The sequence below is a fragment of the Choloepus didactylus genome, chromosome 8 (genome assembly GCF_015220235.1).
Source record: "Choloepus didactylus isolate mChoDid1 chromosome 8, mChoDid1.pri, whole genome shotgun sequence".
NCBI classification, from domain to species: domain Eukaryota; kingdom Metazoa; phylum Chordata; class Mammalia; order Pilosa; family Megalonychidae; genus Choloepus; species Choloepus didactylus.
The window spans coordinates 145,990,008-146,009,351 of NC_051314.1; the positions used below are offsets into that span (position 1 = coordinate 145,990,008).

General features: G+C 38.4%; 1 protein-coding gene across 2 annotated transcripts in view; it reads left to right on the forward strand.

The window, feature by feature from the left end:
* Nucleotides 1-18,536, forward strand: part of LOC119541372 (zinc finger protein 596-like) — a 66,562-nt gene extending 48,026 nt beyond the window's left edge. For both annotated transcript variants that reach the window (XM_037845237.1, XM_037845238.1), the window contains exons 3-7: nt 8,455-8,540; nt 9,652-9,778; nt 10,560-10,655; nt 11,140-11,222; nt 11,500-18,536. In XM_037845237.1, coding sequence (XP_037701165.1) covers nt 8,529-8,540; nt 9,652-9,778; nt 10,560-10,655; nt 11,140-11,222; nt 11,500-13,542 — 2,361 coding nt within the window. In that variant the 5' untranslated portion in view covers nt 8,455-8,528 and the 3' untranslated portion in view covers nt 13,543-18,536. The remainder of the gene's footprint in view (nt 1-8,454; nt 8,541-9,651; nt 9,779-10,559; nt 10,656-11,139; nt 11,223-11,499) is intronic.
* Nucleotides 18,537-19,344: the final 808 nt, after the last annotated feature.

The following is a 19,344-nucleotide window of genomic DNA, read 5'->3' on the forward strand; positions in this document are numbered from 1 at the left end:
GTGAGCCTTTCCTCCTCTTGCCACATGACAAGGCAGATAGTGATGTCTGTTGGTTTCTCCCTTATTTTCCAGAATTCATTGCCTTCGGGTTCTTCTAGGGCTTTATCTTTATGTATTCATTCCATTTATGAACATCTCCAGTAACAGGATTAACTTCTTTTAATCTTGGCTCTCTTCTTTGGTGCAAGCCTCAGCTTTCATGGTTCTGTCATTGAAGTGATTTTTTCCTTCAATCTGTCCTTCTTCTGTCCCTTGTAGTACAGGCTGGTGGCCAAGGTTGTCAGTGGTTCCATTCATGAAGATCTCACTTAAAACTTGTTGATTTTGCATGCTGTACACAGGGATCCAATCCATCAGACAGTAGGATTTTCCACAGATAATTTCTGGATAACTGTACCTCCAATACTCATTTACACTGAAATGGCTGACTGGATCCATGTTCAATGAAACCCTCATATTGAGCACTATTCTCTGGGGCCTCATTTTTCAAACAATCAATTTCTCTTCTTTATTCCCAATAGTTCAATTCTCAGCCCATCCCTTTCCTCTTGCATTTTACTGTTAGTTGCAATGACAAACCAGGCTGCACTTACACACTTAGCCTGGAAATACCAGCTAAATAATCAAGCTCATCACTTTTAAGTTCTGCCTTCCATCCAACATCAGAACTCAATTTTGCCAAGTTCTCTGCCATTTTAAACTAAGGATCACCTTTCCTCCAGTTTCCAATAACATTTGCATCATTTCCTCCTAAAGCTTCATCAGAAGTAACTTCAACATTCATATTTGGTGGGGGGGGGGGTGGTGGCATGAAGATTTTAATTGCTCAGCCAAACCTTCAATCTGCTGTGTAGCACTGCATCTAGACAGATTAACATGAAGTCACCAGAATGAGTGTTTGGAGCTGGGGGGTTTTCACTGGACCCCGGAGAAGTTGGAGAAGCCTGGACTCTAGATGGGGTGGATCAAAGAACCCTTCTCTTGGTGGGGGGGGTGAGGGGGGGTGGGTGTTTTGTATTAAGAAAAATCAAGGTCACTGAGAAAAACAAACATTAAAGAAATGTCTTTTTGGGGGGCTGTGCCTCTGTCCTGGGATACCATGTCCTCTCCCTCAGGCAGACTCTCTTCTTGAAAGCCCAGCTGGCATGGTTTCTCCATCTGGGAGATGACTGCTCATGACAGTTCCAGCTCATGACAGTCTCACTTTTAATCCTTCCGGATCTGGTCTGCCCTGCATCTTGGCATTGCCCAATATTATGCTACAGTTTGTCACACATTCAACTCAAAAGAAGAGGTTCAGGTTGTGGGGCAGGTGAGATGTGAGCACTGTCCTCAGATGTCTGAAGAGCTGTTGTGTGGAGAAGGCTCTAAATCCCTATTTTTATTAGCATTTTTATTGTAAACTTTAACATATATGCATGACAAAGTATGATTTCACAAGTAGTTAGCAAATTTCAAAGAATATCATGGGTCACAGTTCCACAACTTCAGCCATTTACATTATTGTAAAATATGCATACAGAAATTTCTCTACAGCTTGTCAAGCAGTCATGTAGGTAATTTTAAAAATTTTTATGAGTTACAGTTTCACAGTTTCATTTCTTTCCTAATTATGCAGTACACTGTTTACAGAAAGGTGAAGACCTTCGAGGCACAATTCAACAAGCAGCTATAGAGCTAATGCCAAAGGATGCTATAGGCTACAGTTCCACCATGTCATTTACCTCCCTTCAGCCATTCCAGCACCAAGCATTCAAAAATGTATATATAATTATATAAAGTTTCAGTGTTCATAGGCCTTTGTTAAATCTTATCTTGATTGTTGCTACCTCTTCTTCTCACTTAATATCTCTTTCTCCATCTACAGAGGTGTCTCGGCAGTGAGCATATTGAGTGGGGGTGTCAGCAGTGTGGGGAAGGGGGTTGCAGCTGATAGTTTATCATAAAGAGGATGTTGCTTCTGGATTTTAGGTCTTGTCTGGTATAGGAACACTCCGGTGGTTTTAAGTTTCTGAAAGATAAAACTTAGTGAGTGCATGTTTTATAATCTCAGGTAGGGACCTAGGCATTTGGGGACTACTTTTGGTATGGGCATGACATACTGTGGCCATTTGCAATATCTAGCTAGACCTTGCGTGAAAGAAACCTGTAGGGTAGCCTCTCGACTCTATTTGGGATCGCTCAGCCACTGTGACCTCTTTTTTCCCCCTTTTGGTCAAATAGGCATTTTCAATCCCTCGCTGACAGGACCAGGCTCATTCCTGGGAATCATGTCCCACATCATTAGGGAGATTCATTCCCCTGGGAGTCATGTCCCTCATGGCGAGGTGAGGTGGGGTGGGGGGGTTAATGAATTCATTTGCCAAGTTGGGCTTAGAGAGAGAAAGACCACACCTGAGCAACCAAAGAGATTCCCTGGAGGTGCCTCTTAGGCATAATTATAGGAGAGCTCAGCCTCCTATTTAGAACCCTAGATTTCACAAGAGCAAGCCTCAAGTCAAGGGGCTGATTTCTTAAGTAGTGTGTTCCTGATTTCACTTAATATATATTCTATCCCAAGATAAATGGTCAGTTTCTTACATTATGTTCACTTAGTTGTACATCATCACTCTCAACTTTAAACAGTTATAATACATCCCAGAGCTCTCATCAGCTAATTATTCATCCCTACTATTAGTGTAGAGTTGGTAAGATATTCCTATTAAATATAGTTGTTAATAGTTAATGGGTAGTTTTTCCATACCACTCTGTTGTTAACCCTCTGCACCAGTGTCCTACCTTATATCATGCTAATGCTTATTTAGGTTTGTGGTGGTATTCTGTGGGTTACATGCTTTTAAACAACTATTTACAAACTTGTTCACCTTCAATGCATCACTGATACTTATAATCCCATTAATGAGCCATAATCAAACCTGTACCATCCATATTTCTATGAACATTCTCTTCAAAGCCATCTAAGCCTTTTTTATCAAACAGAATCAATTGCAGCCTCTGCACATTACCCAACTCCAAAACTATTTTTGCCATTTTGGTGTTTACAATAGCAGTGCCGCAGTCTAGGTACCAAAATCAAAATGATTTGCTTCACTTACCACCATATATTACCCAAAATTTCACATCACCTCAAACAAAACTCTACATCCACCATGAATTTATTCCTTTCTCCTTCTTCCTGCCACCTGCCACCTGTTCTCTATCTTCTTTGTGTAGGATTTGCTCATTGTAGCTATGGAATCATACAATATCTTTCCCTCTGGTCTTCAAGCTTCATCCTTGTTGCAGAATGCATCATAACCTCACTCCTCTCTAGGGTGAACAATATTCTAATGAATGTATAGATGACATTCTGTTTATGCATTCATATGCTTTGGACACTTGGGTTGCCTCCGCCCCCTGGCTGCTTAAATAATACTGTGAACTTTGAAGTACAAATATCCGTGTGGGTCCTTGCTTTCAATTCTTTTGGTAAATAACTTGAATTGCAAATGCTAGGTCAAATGGTATTTCTATACCCAATTTCCATAGGAGCCATGGAAATGTTCTCACACAGCAGCTGCATCATCTGTGTCCCACCATGAATACATTAAGATTCCTGTTTCTCTGTGTCCTCACCAGCACCTCTGTTACTTTCCGTTTTTTAAATAATTGTGTTCCTACTGGCTGTGAATTGATATCTCACTGTGACTTTGATTTGCATCCCCCTAGTGGCCAGTGATATTGAGTGTCATTTTATATTCTCATTGGCCATCTATACAACCTCCTTGGGTAAATATCTATTCAAATCCTTTGTCCATTTGTATATTGACCACTTTGGAAACACTTCTTATTTCTTCCTGTGCTTATTTTTGAACTATTTTCTTTCAGGTTACCATGGACTTAAATTTTGCACACTTCATACAATTTCATTTGTTTTTGTATCAACTTTACTTCCATATTATACATATAATATGTTCCTATACCCTTCCATCCTTTCACCATTATGAAGTTATTGTCACAAATTACCTGTTTATATAATTCCAAAACCATTGATTAATCATTAGTTTTCATACATTTGTATTTTAGATCCTGTAATATGTAAAAAGTGGAATTATGACAGCCCCCCCCCCCCCCAAAAAAAAAAACCATAGCAATGGAATTATACTTGCCATGATATTTCCTTTACTGGCGATCTTTATTTATTCATGTAAGTTCAATCTGTTGTCTACAGTCCATCCTATTCAACCTGAAGAACTTCCTTTTGCATTTCTTGTAGGGTGGATAGCTGCTAACACTCTCTGAGCTTTTATTAATGTGGGAATTTCTTAATTGCCCTTTATTTTTTGTCCATATTATTTTTAAATGTATTTTATTTTGTTTTGTGGGTTTAAAGAACAATCATTCATAAAATACAGGATTCCCAAGCACTTCTGGGACAGAAATTAACTATGAACCACTGCTGGCTATTGCATTTATGAATCTTCTGGACTCTTGTAAAAATGCAGATCCCAATTCCCTGGGCCTGGGATCAGGCCTTTGATTCTGCTTTTCTACCAAACTCACTGACATGCTAATGCTGTTGATCCACTTACCACACACTGTGAGTCCCAAAGCACTGTTTGAGATCTCAGGTTCCTTAGAGAAGTTGTTCTCAAACTTTGATCCCTATTGGAATCATACCTGGACTTTTCAACCTCTGAACACTCAGGCCATACCCAGGAATAATTAAATCAGAATCCCTGATTATAGGACCCAGGCACTAGAATTTGTTAAAGTTCCCAGGAGTTTTCATTGTGCAGGTGGCTTTTGAAGTCCATTTCCTTAGAATATGCAATGCAGTAGGGGAAAATTCTGTATTAAATTTGCAAATAGTCATAAGAAAACAATTGCCTTTTTGATTAAAGGAAAATTACTTTTATATATACATCAGGATAGGCTTATATATTTCAGTGTTTTTCTAGTGATATTTGCTACCATTTCAGATTTTAAAATCTTCTCAATATAGGGAATTAATGTAAATGAACCCTTGAATTCCACTCAAGTATAAATTCAAGTTGTTAGTAAGAAAAGAAAGTATGTAGTAGTACACTGTGGTAGGTACTTGAATTTTAATTTTTACCTCTGTAAAAAAAAGACTTATGAAGTGGACCTTGAGGGAGTTAGTAAACATCTTTAACAAGTCCTAGCAAGTACTTTATAGCCTCTCCCCCATCTTCCATCTCAGTAACTTGCTTCATATTTGTCACATTTATGTTTACCACAAATTTTCATTTTCCTCATCTTCCCTTTATTTTTAATCCCAGCCTTCCTTCAGGGAATTCTAGTTCATTGTCCATATAGAACTAGCAAATCTAGTTCCCTGTTGTATCTCCAGGACTTCTATATTTCCTGTTATAAAAATGAGCTGCAAATTATTTAACTAATTTGCTTTTAAAATCAGTTTGTTTTCAACATTGTATAAGTATTTAATTTTTATTTATCTTGTAAATTCAATCAAGGTGAACAGTATTTTCCCCATGATATGAATCCATGGTTAAGTTTGGTATCTCATGCAATCAGTGTTTGTTCCCTCAAATGTGTTACTCAGATTTATTAGATAGTTTTCCCTATACAAAGAGAGTGCAAATACAGGCTGAATTCTTCCATAGACAAATAATCAGAATAGTTCCGAACTTTGGGAAGAGAGCAAAGTTGTAGTGTTCTGTGGAACTTGCCTTAGAATTGAGTTGACTTCAATATTCCCTGTTATTTTTGGAATCTGGAAAGTGAGATGTGAGCTGGCCTTACCCATTTCCATTTTATAAATACTGTGAATTTCTATATATTGTTCTATCAAATATTTAAATCTTATCGTACATCATTTTTTACTTCCTTAGGTTCTTAAACTCTAGAAATGGGAGAGGAGAGGATAAAATTAAGTCTTGAGATGTTTTAATATTGTTTGAGGGTACCTTGCAGAATACAAGAGGAAAGCATGACTAGAATAGCTTGAATACACTCAGGGGACTGAGAGGTCAGAGAAGTCTAGCAAAAGAAAGTTAACAAAAGGAGGTTATGTTCCAGTTCTTTGTTTCCTGTTGATATACTGGGACCCACAGGCTGGATTTATTTATGAGGATCTCATTAGAGCTGATAGCATGATGTATTTAAGAGGAATCGTCAGTGATGCTAGTAAGTCTTCATTTGAAGCAGTGTGAGGAAAGGGTAAAAGTGCTCATTGGGTTTGATGGTTGAGGGAGGAAAAGTATATCAGGCATGAGACTGGAAATTCATACAGGAACATTTTGTTGTAAAATAGAGAAAATGAGTTGAAATCATGAGGGGACTGAGTATGATAAGAGTAGAGGTTGCTTGTAAAGATTTCAATTTTAATCATTAATATGGTTTCTGAAATAGGAAAGGCAAGATCAGTTGGAGACAGTCAACTTAATCAGGGGTAACTTACCCCTTCAGTGAGAGAGAAAGAATAACCAGTGGATCTAAATGCAGGAATAATTGTAGAGATTTTGGTGCTAAACCAAGGTGATTTGTCAAATTACATCATTCATTTGATTATTAAGAGTTTAATCTATCCACTGAAAGAAATATGAAATATAAGACTATATGAGATTCAAAAATTGTATGACTTGAAGTGATTACAGAATGTGGAAGAATTCAGTTATCAAAGTATATCTGAAAGCACTAGGAATCATGACTGCAATTCAACCTAAAGCAATAGCTTAGAAATGTGCTATGTCAGATGCAGTAATAGACCAGATCATTAGAGTCACCTCCCGTGGCCACAGATCTGATAAGTGCTCAGATGTTTATTGATGGGATAAATATGGGAATATCAGAAATACTGTTCTCAGGAAGTATATAAAGTAAATTAACCTTTATCTTCAAAGTTAGTGTGAGGATTAAGCTTTAAAAAATATGTAATTGTCCATATATATTTAATACAACCATTTTTTCTCGGGACTTCAGCTAAAAATGGGTAAGTTAATCCTACCTCATTTATGACACATTATCACTATTGATGCATGAAATGCATGTAATAATATTTTAGAGGCAAATTTACATCTCCATTCACATATATAATGAAGTGTGGGATGTTGCAGCTGATGATGATTAATATAGAAAAACATTTCAGCTACCATTTCCCAAAAATATCAGACCAAGCAAATAGATTTTCTCCCAAATCTCTTCATTCTTTGCATTTTGTGCCTCCTTATCCTATGAGGATTGTCGGACTTGACAATGATATATAGTTCTCCCTATTCTGATGCAGGCAATTTTCATGATTAGATTTGCATAATGGGATCCAAATTGATCAAGACATTGAGTATTTCAATCCCATACTCAGTTTCTTGGTTCATATCTGTGCTGGTTTGGATATGTTATGTCCCCCAAAAGCCAATTTTAATCCAATCTTGTAGGATATTTGGATTAGGTTTCCATGGAGATGTGACTCACCCAACTATATGTGATACATTTTGATTAGATATTTCCATGAAGGTGTGGCCCTGCCCAGTCAGCATGCATCTTAATTAAGTGACTGGATTCCTTTAAGAGACACTTGGGAGCTGACAGTGATGTTAGGAGCAAACCCAGATGATTGCTAATGCTGAGACATACTTGGAAATGCAGGCAGAAGGATTCTTGGAAATGTTAAGCTAAGTGATGGAAACCAGAGTTTGACCTACAGAAGGTAAAGGACTAGCAGATGCCAGCCACGTGCCTTCCCAGCTGACAGAAGTGTTCTGGATGCCATCCACCATTCTCCAGTGAAGATATCTTCTTGTTCATACCTTAGTTTGGACACGTTTATGGCCTTAGGACTGTAAATTTGTAACCAAATCCACTTTTTAAATGCCAGTCCATTTCTGATATCTTGCATAATGGCAGCATTAGCAAACTGGAACAATATCCAAATCCATTTTGCTGAGATCTAGAACTCAATTTTGGCAGTGTTACATTGTTTACATCACATGTGAAAGAACCAAGATTTAGGACAGGTGTCCCCAGAAGGGTAGGTACAGGTTAGAGCAGGGAGGGAGAGTCAACAGGACAGGGATAGATGTTGGAGAACCAATGCTAATTCATCAGCCAATCTTAACTATGAGAAATTCCAGACTGCCTTCTCTGATGGTGGAGAACTAATTCCATATGAGACATGGGTCAGGAGTTCCTGTGTTTTGGAATCAGAGAGGAAATTAAAAGTCTCTGAACACCATGGGATAATTAACATACAATTCAATGATTTTCTTATCTATAAAATTAAGGTATTCATATCTTCATTATGTGCTAGAGAAGTCAGGAACTCCTGTGACTTGACCCTAGGACAGACCTTCCCCTATTTCTCCTGGAGGATACTTCATGTTCCTGTTGATTAGACTGGGTTTACTCCCAAGTGAAGGGTTTGGGATTCATGACACACAAGTCTGGAAATTGTGGTCAGAACTTGAGTCTGAAGACTTCTCTCTCCTTTCTCAGCTTTGCTTACCTATTGCTTGTCTCACTTTGAGTGAAAATCCAGAGAAAGACAGTTGTCAGCTGAGCTATTGACAATGCAACCACAGGTGAGTAGGGAATTATTTTTTAACTGAAGTTACACCACTTTTGCCAGCAGGTGGGGAGGTTTGCACATTTTGAAATATTCAAATAAAAGGAAACTAGGATTTTCCTTACATTTGTTTGCAGTTGCCCAACTTCAATATTTGTAAATCAGCTGTAATTCAGATTTTATCAACAGATGCAATGTGTGGCAGTATTGTTCCCTTAGGTAGAATAAAACTTATGGCACTGTGAAAATTTTTCAAGATTCCAAGCGTCCAGAAGCAATGAAGGGACTTTAAGATCTTGAACACATAGATGAAATGAAAATATAAGACGGACATTGAGAAGAGGTGTTATAGGCCCCAGAAAATGTTGAAATGGGTGGTCTCCTACCACAGGAATGGTCAGACTAGGGCTGTTTTTCAGTACAACCATTTCAGGGGTCCCTGATTTGTGATCCTGAGCCAACTATATCACAAACATCTGAGTTATGTAGAATTGAGGGAGGCAGTGCTTACTGACCCAGAGTTCTGTATGAAAACTCTTCATTTCTCCAGAATTCTAGATATTGCTTTGAAGTCCCCTGCCATTTTAATGAATAATAGACCAGTGAGTTTAGATTGAAAGTACTTCATGCATTAGCACATTGGATATGTTTAACTGCATGACAATGTTGAACAATTCTGGAAATGAGAGGAAAATGAGGTCATCCATACCCAGGAATAATCTAACCATAGTCATTTTTTAAAGTGATATATTATGCATATTTGTTACCTTATGATGAGTCTCAATTTACTTGAAATTGGTGAAAAAGAGTATTTTATTATGGATGCTCTAGAACAAGTATTAGAATCAGCAGCAGGAAGTCATAATTGGAAGTTTTTTGGGAAATGTCCAGGTGTATATCATACCATATATCATATGGTATTCTTTACAATGGAGTTGTTTATATACAGAATGTCTATGTGACTGTGAGTGTATCTGAAAAGCATATGGCAGTTCAGCATTGAGAGTGATCTTGAACTCCAGATTGTCAGCTTTATCAACAGTCTTTGCTTCATCAGTGCTGTCACTTTTAGCATCAGGATTTTGGTAAGAATGGCTTTGGTGAACCCAAATTTCTGATATTTTAAGGAGTTAATGACCTTCAAAGATGTAGCCATAGACTTCACCCAGGAAGAATGGGCATTGCTAGACACATCCCAAAGAAAGCTTTTCAGAGATGTGATGCTGGAGAATATCAGTCATCTCATCTCAGCAGGTGAGTCTCTGAAAATTTATCTATTCTTAATATGTATCTTTCAGTCATCTGTTATCTACCTATATATTTATCATACTGCATGCCATCTTCTATTTATTTCAAGTATCTGGATCAGCTTCTCAATATTGTTGTATGACTTTTATATTCTTTTGTTTTTATATTTTATATTGCGTTTACATTTAAACACATAAAACCACTAAAATAAAATGTTTTCTAATTTTTTACTTACATCTGCTTCACCTCCATATCATTTAATCTTCTTGACCAAAACTTAGGGTAGTTCTTAAATCTCAATCTCCAATACTCAGTGCAGTGATGGATAAGTCAATGAATTAATTTTTGAATGGATAAATAGGTGACTAGACATTTTGAAAAAAAGTATTCTGCTTTAAGAGCTATGCTGAGGCTTCAGAACACAATAGTAAAAAGACCATATATATCATTTTCCATGTAGAATTTAGATTGTTTTGGTGGTGTCTATGCTTGTTGGATTATTTTTGAAAATAATAAACTGTGGAAACAGTTCCTCCCCATTTATAATATAGCATATTCTGCAGTCTTTCTTTGAACTTGTGCATGGGCAGCAACAACCAGAGGTCCCCACTGCAATAGGAACAAGGTCAAGAGTTATTCTTTTGATGGTGAAATAGTGTTCTGTGTTCAAAGTACTTTTGCTTTGCTGACTTAATGCTTACCTTTTTCTTTGGTAGCCTGCCTGGGACTTGATAATTCACTTTTAACTCTCAACTCAAAATCCAGATATCTTTTTCCATACACACAGGATATCAGGTCTGCACATCAGATGTACTTTCCCAGTTGGCACAAGGAGAAGAGGTGTGGAGAGAAGGAAAGGAATTTCTCCAAAACCAGAGTCCAGGTGAGCTCTAGGAATGTATGTATCAATAGTAGAGAGGCCCAAGAACAGTTAGTATGTCCTTGGAAGTATCAATTTCAAGTTTCCTTAAGTGAGATATGGTTTCTGAAACATAAGCAAGCATAAGGGGGAGGATTTTCTTCATTTGGGTTATTGTATACACTGTGACGCTCTATTCAAGTGTCTGGCTTTGGGAAAGAGATATTCGTGTACTATTAGAATTAAGCCTCGTCCTGGTCTTATTCTTGTAAGATTTTCTCCCTTTTTACTTCTCTGAAATCCCAACTTTTTATTTTTCTCTCATTTCAATCCTGAAAATCTGATTTTTAATGTCATAGTGCCTAAGGTATTCCTTAATTTGATATTCTTTTCCAGCCAAGTGTCAGTGTTTGAACATACTGACAGGGATATTTGGGACATGCCAATGTTTTCATTCCCATAATGCTACTCTAACAAATTATTGTGCTTTTCCCCCCAATAACTATAGGCAGGAAAAGCGGCTGTAAAAAGCAAGAAATAGTATTCATGCAACTTACCAGCAGGAAAGACAATTCTAACATCATGTCATCGGTAAGCTTCATTGGTGTGAACCCTAGTTTTCCAAATAGATACCAGGGTTAAATGCTAATCTAACAAAAATCTGTTATAGTTTGAATTTAGAGAAACATTAAACTGAACATAAACCTCTAAACTGAGTTCTTATAAAAACCTGATTGATGTGTATATAAAACTAACATGGGAAACATTTTAATCACTGAAGGATTAGTTGAGAAATTTGTTGGGAAATGAAGAATTTGATGTATATGGACAAATGTTTTATAATCTCTCATCTAATTCTTTACAACAGATATCTCATACTCAAAAGATTTCCTTTCAATGTAATTACTTGCAAGAGGATTCCACTCTCAGATCCGCAATGACTCTACATTCATTAATTCCCATGCGAAAGAAACCAGATTTAAGCAAACCTTTTGGAAAAGACCTCAGTGATGAGTTATCTGTTAATCAGCATCAACAGAATCACACAGCAAATAAATTAGATGAATGCCATCGAAGTGCTAAAGCCTTTATTAAAGGCTCTGGCCACAGAAAGTACAAGGGAAGTCAAACTGGAAATCAACCATATGAATGCCCTCTATGTGGGAAAACATTCATTAGTTTTTTTCAACTTAGACAACATGAGGAGACCCACACTGCAGAGAAACCCTATGAATGTCACCTATCTGGGAAAATGTTACATAGTTATTCTGGTCTTAGGCAACATGAAAGAACTCACACTATTGAGAAAACCCATGAATTTCATATATGTGGGAAAATGTTCAATCAATATTCTTATCTCAGACAGCATGAGAGAACTCACATTGGAGAGAAACCCCATAAATGTCATTTATGTGAGAAAGCCTTCCATCAACATTATCATCTCATACAACATGAGAGAACCCACACTGAAGAGAAATCCTATTTATGTCATACCTGTGGGAAAACCTTCAGTAATAATTCTTCTCTCAGAAAACATGAGAGAACACACACTAGAGAGAAACTCTATGAATGCCATACCTGTGGAAAGGCTTTCAGTCAAAATTCTTATCTCAGACAACATGAGAGAATTCACACTATAGAGAAACCCCATAAATGCCATATATGTAAGAAAGCCTTCCGTCAACATTATTATCTCATACGACATGAGAGAACCCACACTAAAGAGAAACCCTATGAATGCCATACCTGTGGGAAAACCTTCAGTCAATATTGTTATCTTAGAATACATAAGAGAAGACACACTGGAGAGAAACCCTATGAATGCCTTACCTGTGGGAAAGCCTTCATTCATGGTTCTCATCTAAGAGAACATGAGAGAGCTCACACAGGTGAAAAACCCCATAAATGTGGCATATGTAGGAAAGCCTTCAGTCAAAATTCTTCTCTTAGACGACATGAGAGAACACACAATGAAGAAAAACCCTATGAATGCCATACCTGTGGGAAAACCTTCAGTCAAAATTCTTATCTTAGAGAACATAAGATAACACATATTGGAGGGAAATTCTATGAATGCCATACCTGTGGAGAAACCTTCAGTCAATACTGTTATCTTAGACTACATAAAAGAACACACACCGAGGAGAAACTCTATGAATGCCATTTCTGTGGGAAAGCCTTCATTCGTAGTTCTCGTCTAAGAGAACATGAGAGAGCTCACACTGGAGAGAAACCCCATAAATGTCATGTATGTGGGAAAGCCTTCAGTCTAAATTCTTCTCTTAGACGACATGAGAGAACACACAGTGGAGAAAAGCCCTATGAATGCCATACCTGTGGGAAAACTTTCGTTCAATATTGTCATCTCATACGACATGAGAGAATCCACATTGAAGAGAAAACCTTTGAATGCCATACCTGTGGGAAAACCTTCAGTAAATATTCTAAACTTAGGCAACATGAGAGAATACACACTGGATTGAAACCCTTTGAGTGCCATACCTGTGGGAAAGCCTTTAAGTTTTGTTCTAACCTAAGAATACATGAGAGAGTTCACACTGGAGAGAAACCCCATAAATGTCATGTATGTGGGAAAGCCTTCAGTCAAAAGTCTTCTCTTAGACGACATGAGATAACACACACTGGAGAGAAACCGTATGAATGTCAGATCTGTGGGACATCCTTCAGTCAGTATTGTTATCTTAGAATACATGAGAGAACACACACTGGGGAGAAACCCTATCAATGCCATACCTGTGGGAAAGCCTTCACTCGTTGCGATACCCTAAGAGAACATGAGAGAACTCACACTGGAGAGAAACCCTATGAATGTAATCTATGTGGGAAAGCTTTTACTCAAAATTCTGCCTTCAGGCAACATGAGAGAATGCATAGTGTACAGAAGTCATAAGAATGTAATCTATATGGGAAGACTTTAATTTTTCTAACTTTAGACAACATGAAATTATTCAAACTTGATTGAAGCCCTGAGTGTTATTGATGTGAGAAAATTTTCAGTCAATAATTTGACTTTAGATGGAATGATAGGACTCACACTACACATAAGTAAAATAAGTCAGCTCTGTAGGAATGAAACACTAGGTCTGTAATTACTGTACCTATCATTCAAGGGTACTGTACCCTATCATTGTTTTTGTGAAAACCAAGCCTTAGTATGCTAAAAAAATGCTTAGTTTAGGAATAACCACAAAGACATGAAATAAAATGGGAGTCATAAAAACCTGAAGTAAGAGGAAAAATTTTTATTAGAAGGATGATACCCCTTGGGGGAGATCCAGAAATTTCATGATGGAGAATAATATAAACTCAGGGGAGATCATTTACTCAGAAATTTAGGAGGTTGTTATGAGATTGTGTCTCTGTGAGGGATAATGTTTGAGGGCATTGGGCAAATTATTGGATATTTTGTGACTGGGTTATGGACATCAGTAGTGGAAATGCTGTTGGTGTGGGGATAGAATGTGAAGTCTGATTTTGGTTTTCTAGAATAATTGAATATGCTTCTGTTGTTGCCTCTAATGGATCAATGATGAACATTTTTTTAAGCCAATGATTAAATATCTGAAGGGTAGGAGTAGATGTGTTTGTTTTTTTACCTTAGAGGGAACATTACTTCATCTCAGTAGCAACAGTATTTATCAGTGGGTGAGAGGGTCCTGCACACAGTACACTGAGTCAAGCATAGATTCAGATAAAACCCTTTTCCCCCCACTAATGACCCATTAGGGAATATCAGAACCCACTTAAATAATCATCTTAATAATCAAAGAGGTAATGCTAAAATAATGCAGGGCCCTTAGGCAGTGCTGTTAAGATGGTCCAGATGTGGAAATCCAATACTTGACATTAATTTTGGAAAAATTATGATCCAGAGCATGCATATATGAAAACTTTACAGCTAATATGATTTTAGAAGACTGTGAATTTTCTCCTAGTAAAATTGGGAACACTAGAAGTATTTCTCTTCTCATTACTGTACCTTATATTTTATGAAATATTGAAAGACTGATTGCTTTACCCTAGAGACCAAGAAAAGATTATTTTTTTCTCATAATTTCTCTTACGTTTAGACATAGTGGTGGACTTATGTGGTGTCATAAGTCACGGTGGAAAGAAAAATAAAACTTGGGGAAAAAAACTTTTTGTTTGCAGATGACATGTTTCAGTATATAGAAGCTACTGTTAAATTTCCAAAAGGAAATTAGAGGCCATTATTAATTTTAGGAATATCATAGAATCTGAAGTAAAAATAAAATTCAATCTCTATGTTAGAAATTTATTGGGAGAGTTAATCCATGTTTCAAGGCCCCAAATTTCATGGCATCTGAGTTTGCATGTCTAGTTCCATGGTGGATCCACCTACAGCAAATGCTCTCATGGGAAATTCAGCTAGTTCATTCATATCACTGAGGTTAAGTCCATTAGCCTCATTTTCCAGAAGTCAATCAGCCTTTCTTCCACCAGGTTCTCAAGCCTCATTGGTTATGAAAAGCAGTTTGGTGTATCCTCATTGGCTATTTCATTGCAAAGATACCTATCATCATAGAACCCTTGTTATATCCATAAACATAAGTAATGCATTTGGTGCCTTTCCACACCACCACTTGTTTCTAGTGGTCCCCTCACTACACTAGGGAATATTTCATTCTGCAATTGCGTTCTGTCCATCAATCTGATCTGACTGCTAAGCCATTGGTGATGGCTTCCACCATGAGACAGTAAGTGTACATGGGGGTACTTAGATCCAGGTGTTCCAGTATTATTAGGACCACTCACACTTCAGTCCATTGGTCCCATTTTTCAGTGCCAGGGGTGGTATGTCATCTACCGAAGGCCATGGAAAGTGGCTGTTACCCAATGACCAGTTTGGCTGACCCATGAGTGAACCAGCATGGAGCATCTGGTGGGGTGTCCATATGTCAGGGTCCTTTGGGTTCCAATGCATGGAGGAAAGGTCCCTGTATTGCAACAGGCTCATATTTAATGGGCACCTCTGCCAGCCTTTCATGAAAGCATTCTACTTCCTGGGTATCTGAGCACAGTCCTGCATTTATTACTTCTATTTGATGATACTTTGTCACTGGGCACTGCCTGGGTAAGGGTTCTGACTACCCTGAACCCAGGATATAATGGGGATTTCTAATATCAGGAGGATGTTGGTGCTCTTGATGGTAATTCTTTCCATTTCCATCAAGCCCCTATAGCACATCAGAAGTCTTTCATAGGAGTAGTTCTGGGATTCATCCATGAGCTTTGTGCTCTAAAATCCCATAGTTCTTCATTCCATGTAACCTGTTGTCATGTTTCCCTTCCACTGGAATGGAGTTTCCAATGTCTCAGTAGCTTTTCTGACAGAGGGGTACAACTCAGTAAGTTCTTCCTTATGGCCTTTGTGTACTCAGAGTCATTCACTCCTATGTTCTCTTGTCTCATTTGCTTGGAAAACACAGGAAGGATGAAAGACCAATACCATGCAATGGGAGCACACCAATTGCTGGGTCACATGAGCTGTAAATGAGATACCTGAATCTGATTGGAGTCTTGTATATCAGATGACATAGTCCATGTTTCTCCAAGGCTGCAGTGGGGGTCCCAGCATCCACATGAATGTGAATTGCTTTCCAGTACCTAGAGTTTGTCTAAAGTTGTGAGTTACCATTGGAACCCGACTAGGGAAGACCAATCTAATGTGGTTGAGTTGCCACTGTCTTCAGGGCCTAATCCCCACCTGATATAGCCCAGCACACCGTGCTGTGTGGCCTGAGCTCATTATCAAGAGTTACAAGACTGCTCTGCCTTTGGTATCTATCTCTCCTAGAGTGTGTCCTCATGATTTCTCTCATTGTTGAATCTGAGTTGGGCTTCTGCATCCTGTGGTGATTCCAGTAGGCAATCATAGCAACTTGGGTACATGGTCAGTGTGGAAGTCCTGTTTGTGTTCTCGTACAACTGATCTTTTGCAATGGATGTTGTTTCAGTTTGCTAAAGCTACTGGAATGCAATGTACCAGAAATGGATTGGCTTTTACCATGGGGATTTATTAATTTACAACTTACAATTCTTAGGCCATGAAAATGACCCAATTAGGGCATCAACAGGATGATACATGGATTCTGGAGACAGGCTGCCTGTATCTGGGCCACCTCTGTCAGATAGAAATGCACATGGTTGGCATTTGCTGGTCCTGCACTCCCATGTTTCATTGCTTTCAAATCTTTCTAGTGGCCTGGTATGAGCTTCCTTGAGGATTTTAGTCTTTGGTTTTGGTTTTTGTTTTTGCTTCTCTGAAGCTTTTATCTCTGACTGAATTTTCTGTCTTTTTATCATCTCTTAAAGGATTCTAGTAAAAGTATTAAGACCCACCTTGAATGGGCTGGGTCATTGCACAATTGAAATTCCCAAAAGGTCACACCAATTAGATCTAATGTACCCATTAGAATGGATTTGAAGGATATGGAGTGTGATATCCTCAACATGGTGACATACAGCTACTGAAAATTCTCCCAAGATTCAACAAAAAAGGACAATTCTGAATTGTTTCAAACTCTAGAGAAGAATGTAGACTGGACAAGGACACTGGAAATACCAAGTTGAAGAAAAAGAAGAAATATCTGGTAAGACTCTTCCATCCCAGACCAGCTGGTCCTCTCCCCTCTCTCTCGGTCTCAGAGGCACAGAATCAACAGACAAGACCTCTTCCACTAGGGACACATTTTAAAACCTCACAACAGTGAGACATACCCTGTTTGCAGACCTGGGGGACAGGGAAGGACATTTCAAGGCCCAGGTCAGTGAGGGACAAAGGGACTGAGAAAATGTGGACAGAGACTGTTTCCAGTCCTGGATCTGAAAGCCCTTGCTCCACCCTTGATGGCAGCTCCAGCTGCCATTTCCTTGCTTTGGGGAAGGCTGGAGTACTGAGCTGAGGAAGTATTCTGCCTCAGGTGTAGCCCTGCATTGAGCCAGATTTTAGCTAACAAACTGAGACTTAGGTGTCCTGCAGTTTTAGCTCACCTGTGTAGACACAGCCTGTGCTCAGAGGCAGTGCAGCCCTGAGGAGAATTAAATTACTATACAGCACCATCTGCTGGATAGTCCAGAAAATGCAAGGGAATAGAAACATTTTTTAAAAGTTGCTCCAGACCCTTTCTTAGGACCACAGGAGCTGGTTTACTTACCCTGCACAGAAACCCAGCCCTGTTTTGGCTGAGATATATGGATAACCCAACTGTTAAAACCAGGCTCTAAAATGAGCCCAGGCCTTGCTAGTTGGCAGAAAACAGAGCATCACTGGGAGCCAGCAGATCCATATTACCACAATAAACTTCCTGGGGTGCTCAGTGCCTACCTCTCATCCCTGTGGCAGACCATGATGGGTATCTGATTTGGAGGGGAAGAATGGGAGGCAGAGCCAATCTGACCACTGGCCAGTGAGAGAAATGAGAGATCGAAGAAAATCCTACGCAACAGAGAGGAAACCTCCAGAATAAACTAATCAAGAAAATCATGCCTAGACAGCAAAAAATCACAACCCACACCAGGAAATGTGAAGATATGAGCCAGACACAAAAAGAAACTGACGGCTTAGCTGAGATTCAAGAATTGAAATAAGTAATTAAAGATGCTCAAACAAGTCATCTAAATCAAATCAAGGTGAAAGAAAATGTGACAAAACGGATGAAAGCTATAAAGAAACTGGGTGACCATAAGGAAGACTTTGTAAGCTTGAAAAAACATGACAAATTATGGGTATGAACGGCATGATAGAAAAGATAAACAAAATGGAGACCTATAACAGTAGACTTAGAAGAAAGGATTCATGAACTAGAGGATAGGACATCGGAAATTCACACAAAAAAATAGATACGGAAAACAATGGAAAAATATGAGCAGGGACTCAGGGAACTGAATGACAACCTGAAGCAAATGAATATATGTGTTATAGGTGTCCCAGAAGGAGAAGAGAATGGAAAAAGGGCAGAAAGAATAATAGAAGAAATAATCACTGAAGATTTCCCAACTCTTAAGAAAGGCATAAAATTACAGGTCCAAGAAGTCCAGCATACCCTAAACAGAATTGATCCAAATAGATGTGATCCAAGACACTTATTACATTGTCAGATGTCCTAAAGACAAAGATTTCTGAAAGCAAGGGAGAGCCCATCACATGTGAAGGAAGCTCAGTAAGGCTAATTGCAGACCTCAGTAGAAACCATGGAGGCAAGAAGGCAGTGGTAAGGTATATTCAATATACTGGAAGATGAAAACTGCCAAACAAGAATCCCGTTTCCAGCAAAACTATCCATCAAATTGAGGGATAGTTTAAAATATTAAGAGGTAAACAGACACAGAGAGTATGTGAACTGGAGATCTCCTCTACAAGAAATAGAGGAGACAGACTGGAAATGATAGGAAAGAGCGGTTTGGAGAAGAGTGTGGAAATGAAGATATAAGAAGAAAAAATGTGGGTAGAAATTGGGCACTTGATACTGAAGGAATATAGAATATTCAACAGGATTGATTTGTATAGATCCAGAAATGTATAACACAATGTTGGGTGATGGTAGCTCAATATTGTAAGTACAGTGAGCAAAGATGACTGTATGGTTGAAAGAGGAAGATTAGGGGCATTGTGCTGGTTGGATATATTATGTCCCCTCAAAAGCCATATTCTGTAATCCAGTCTTGTTCG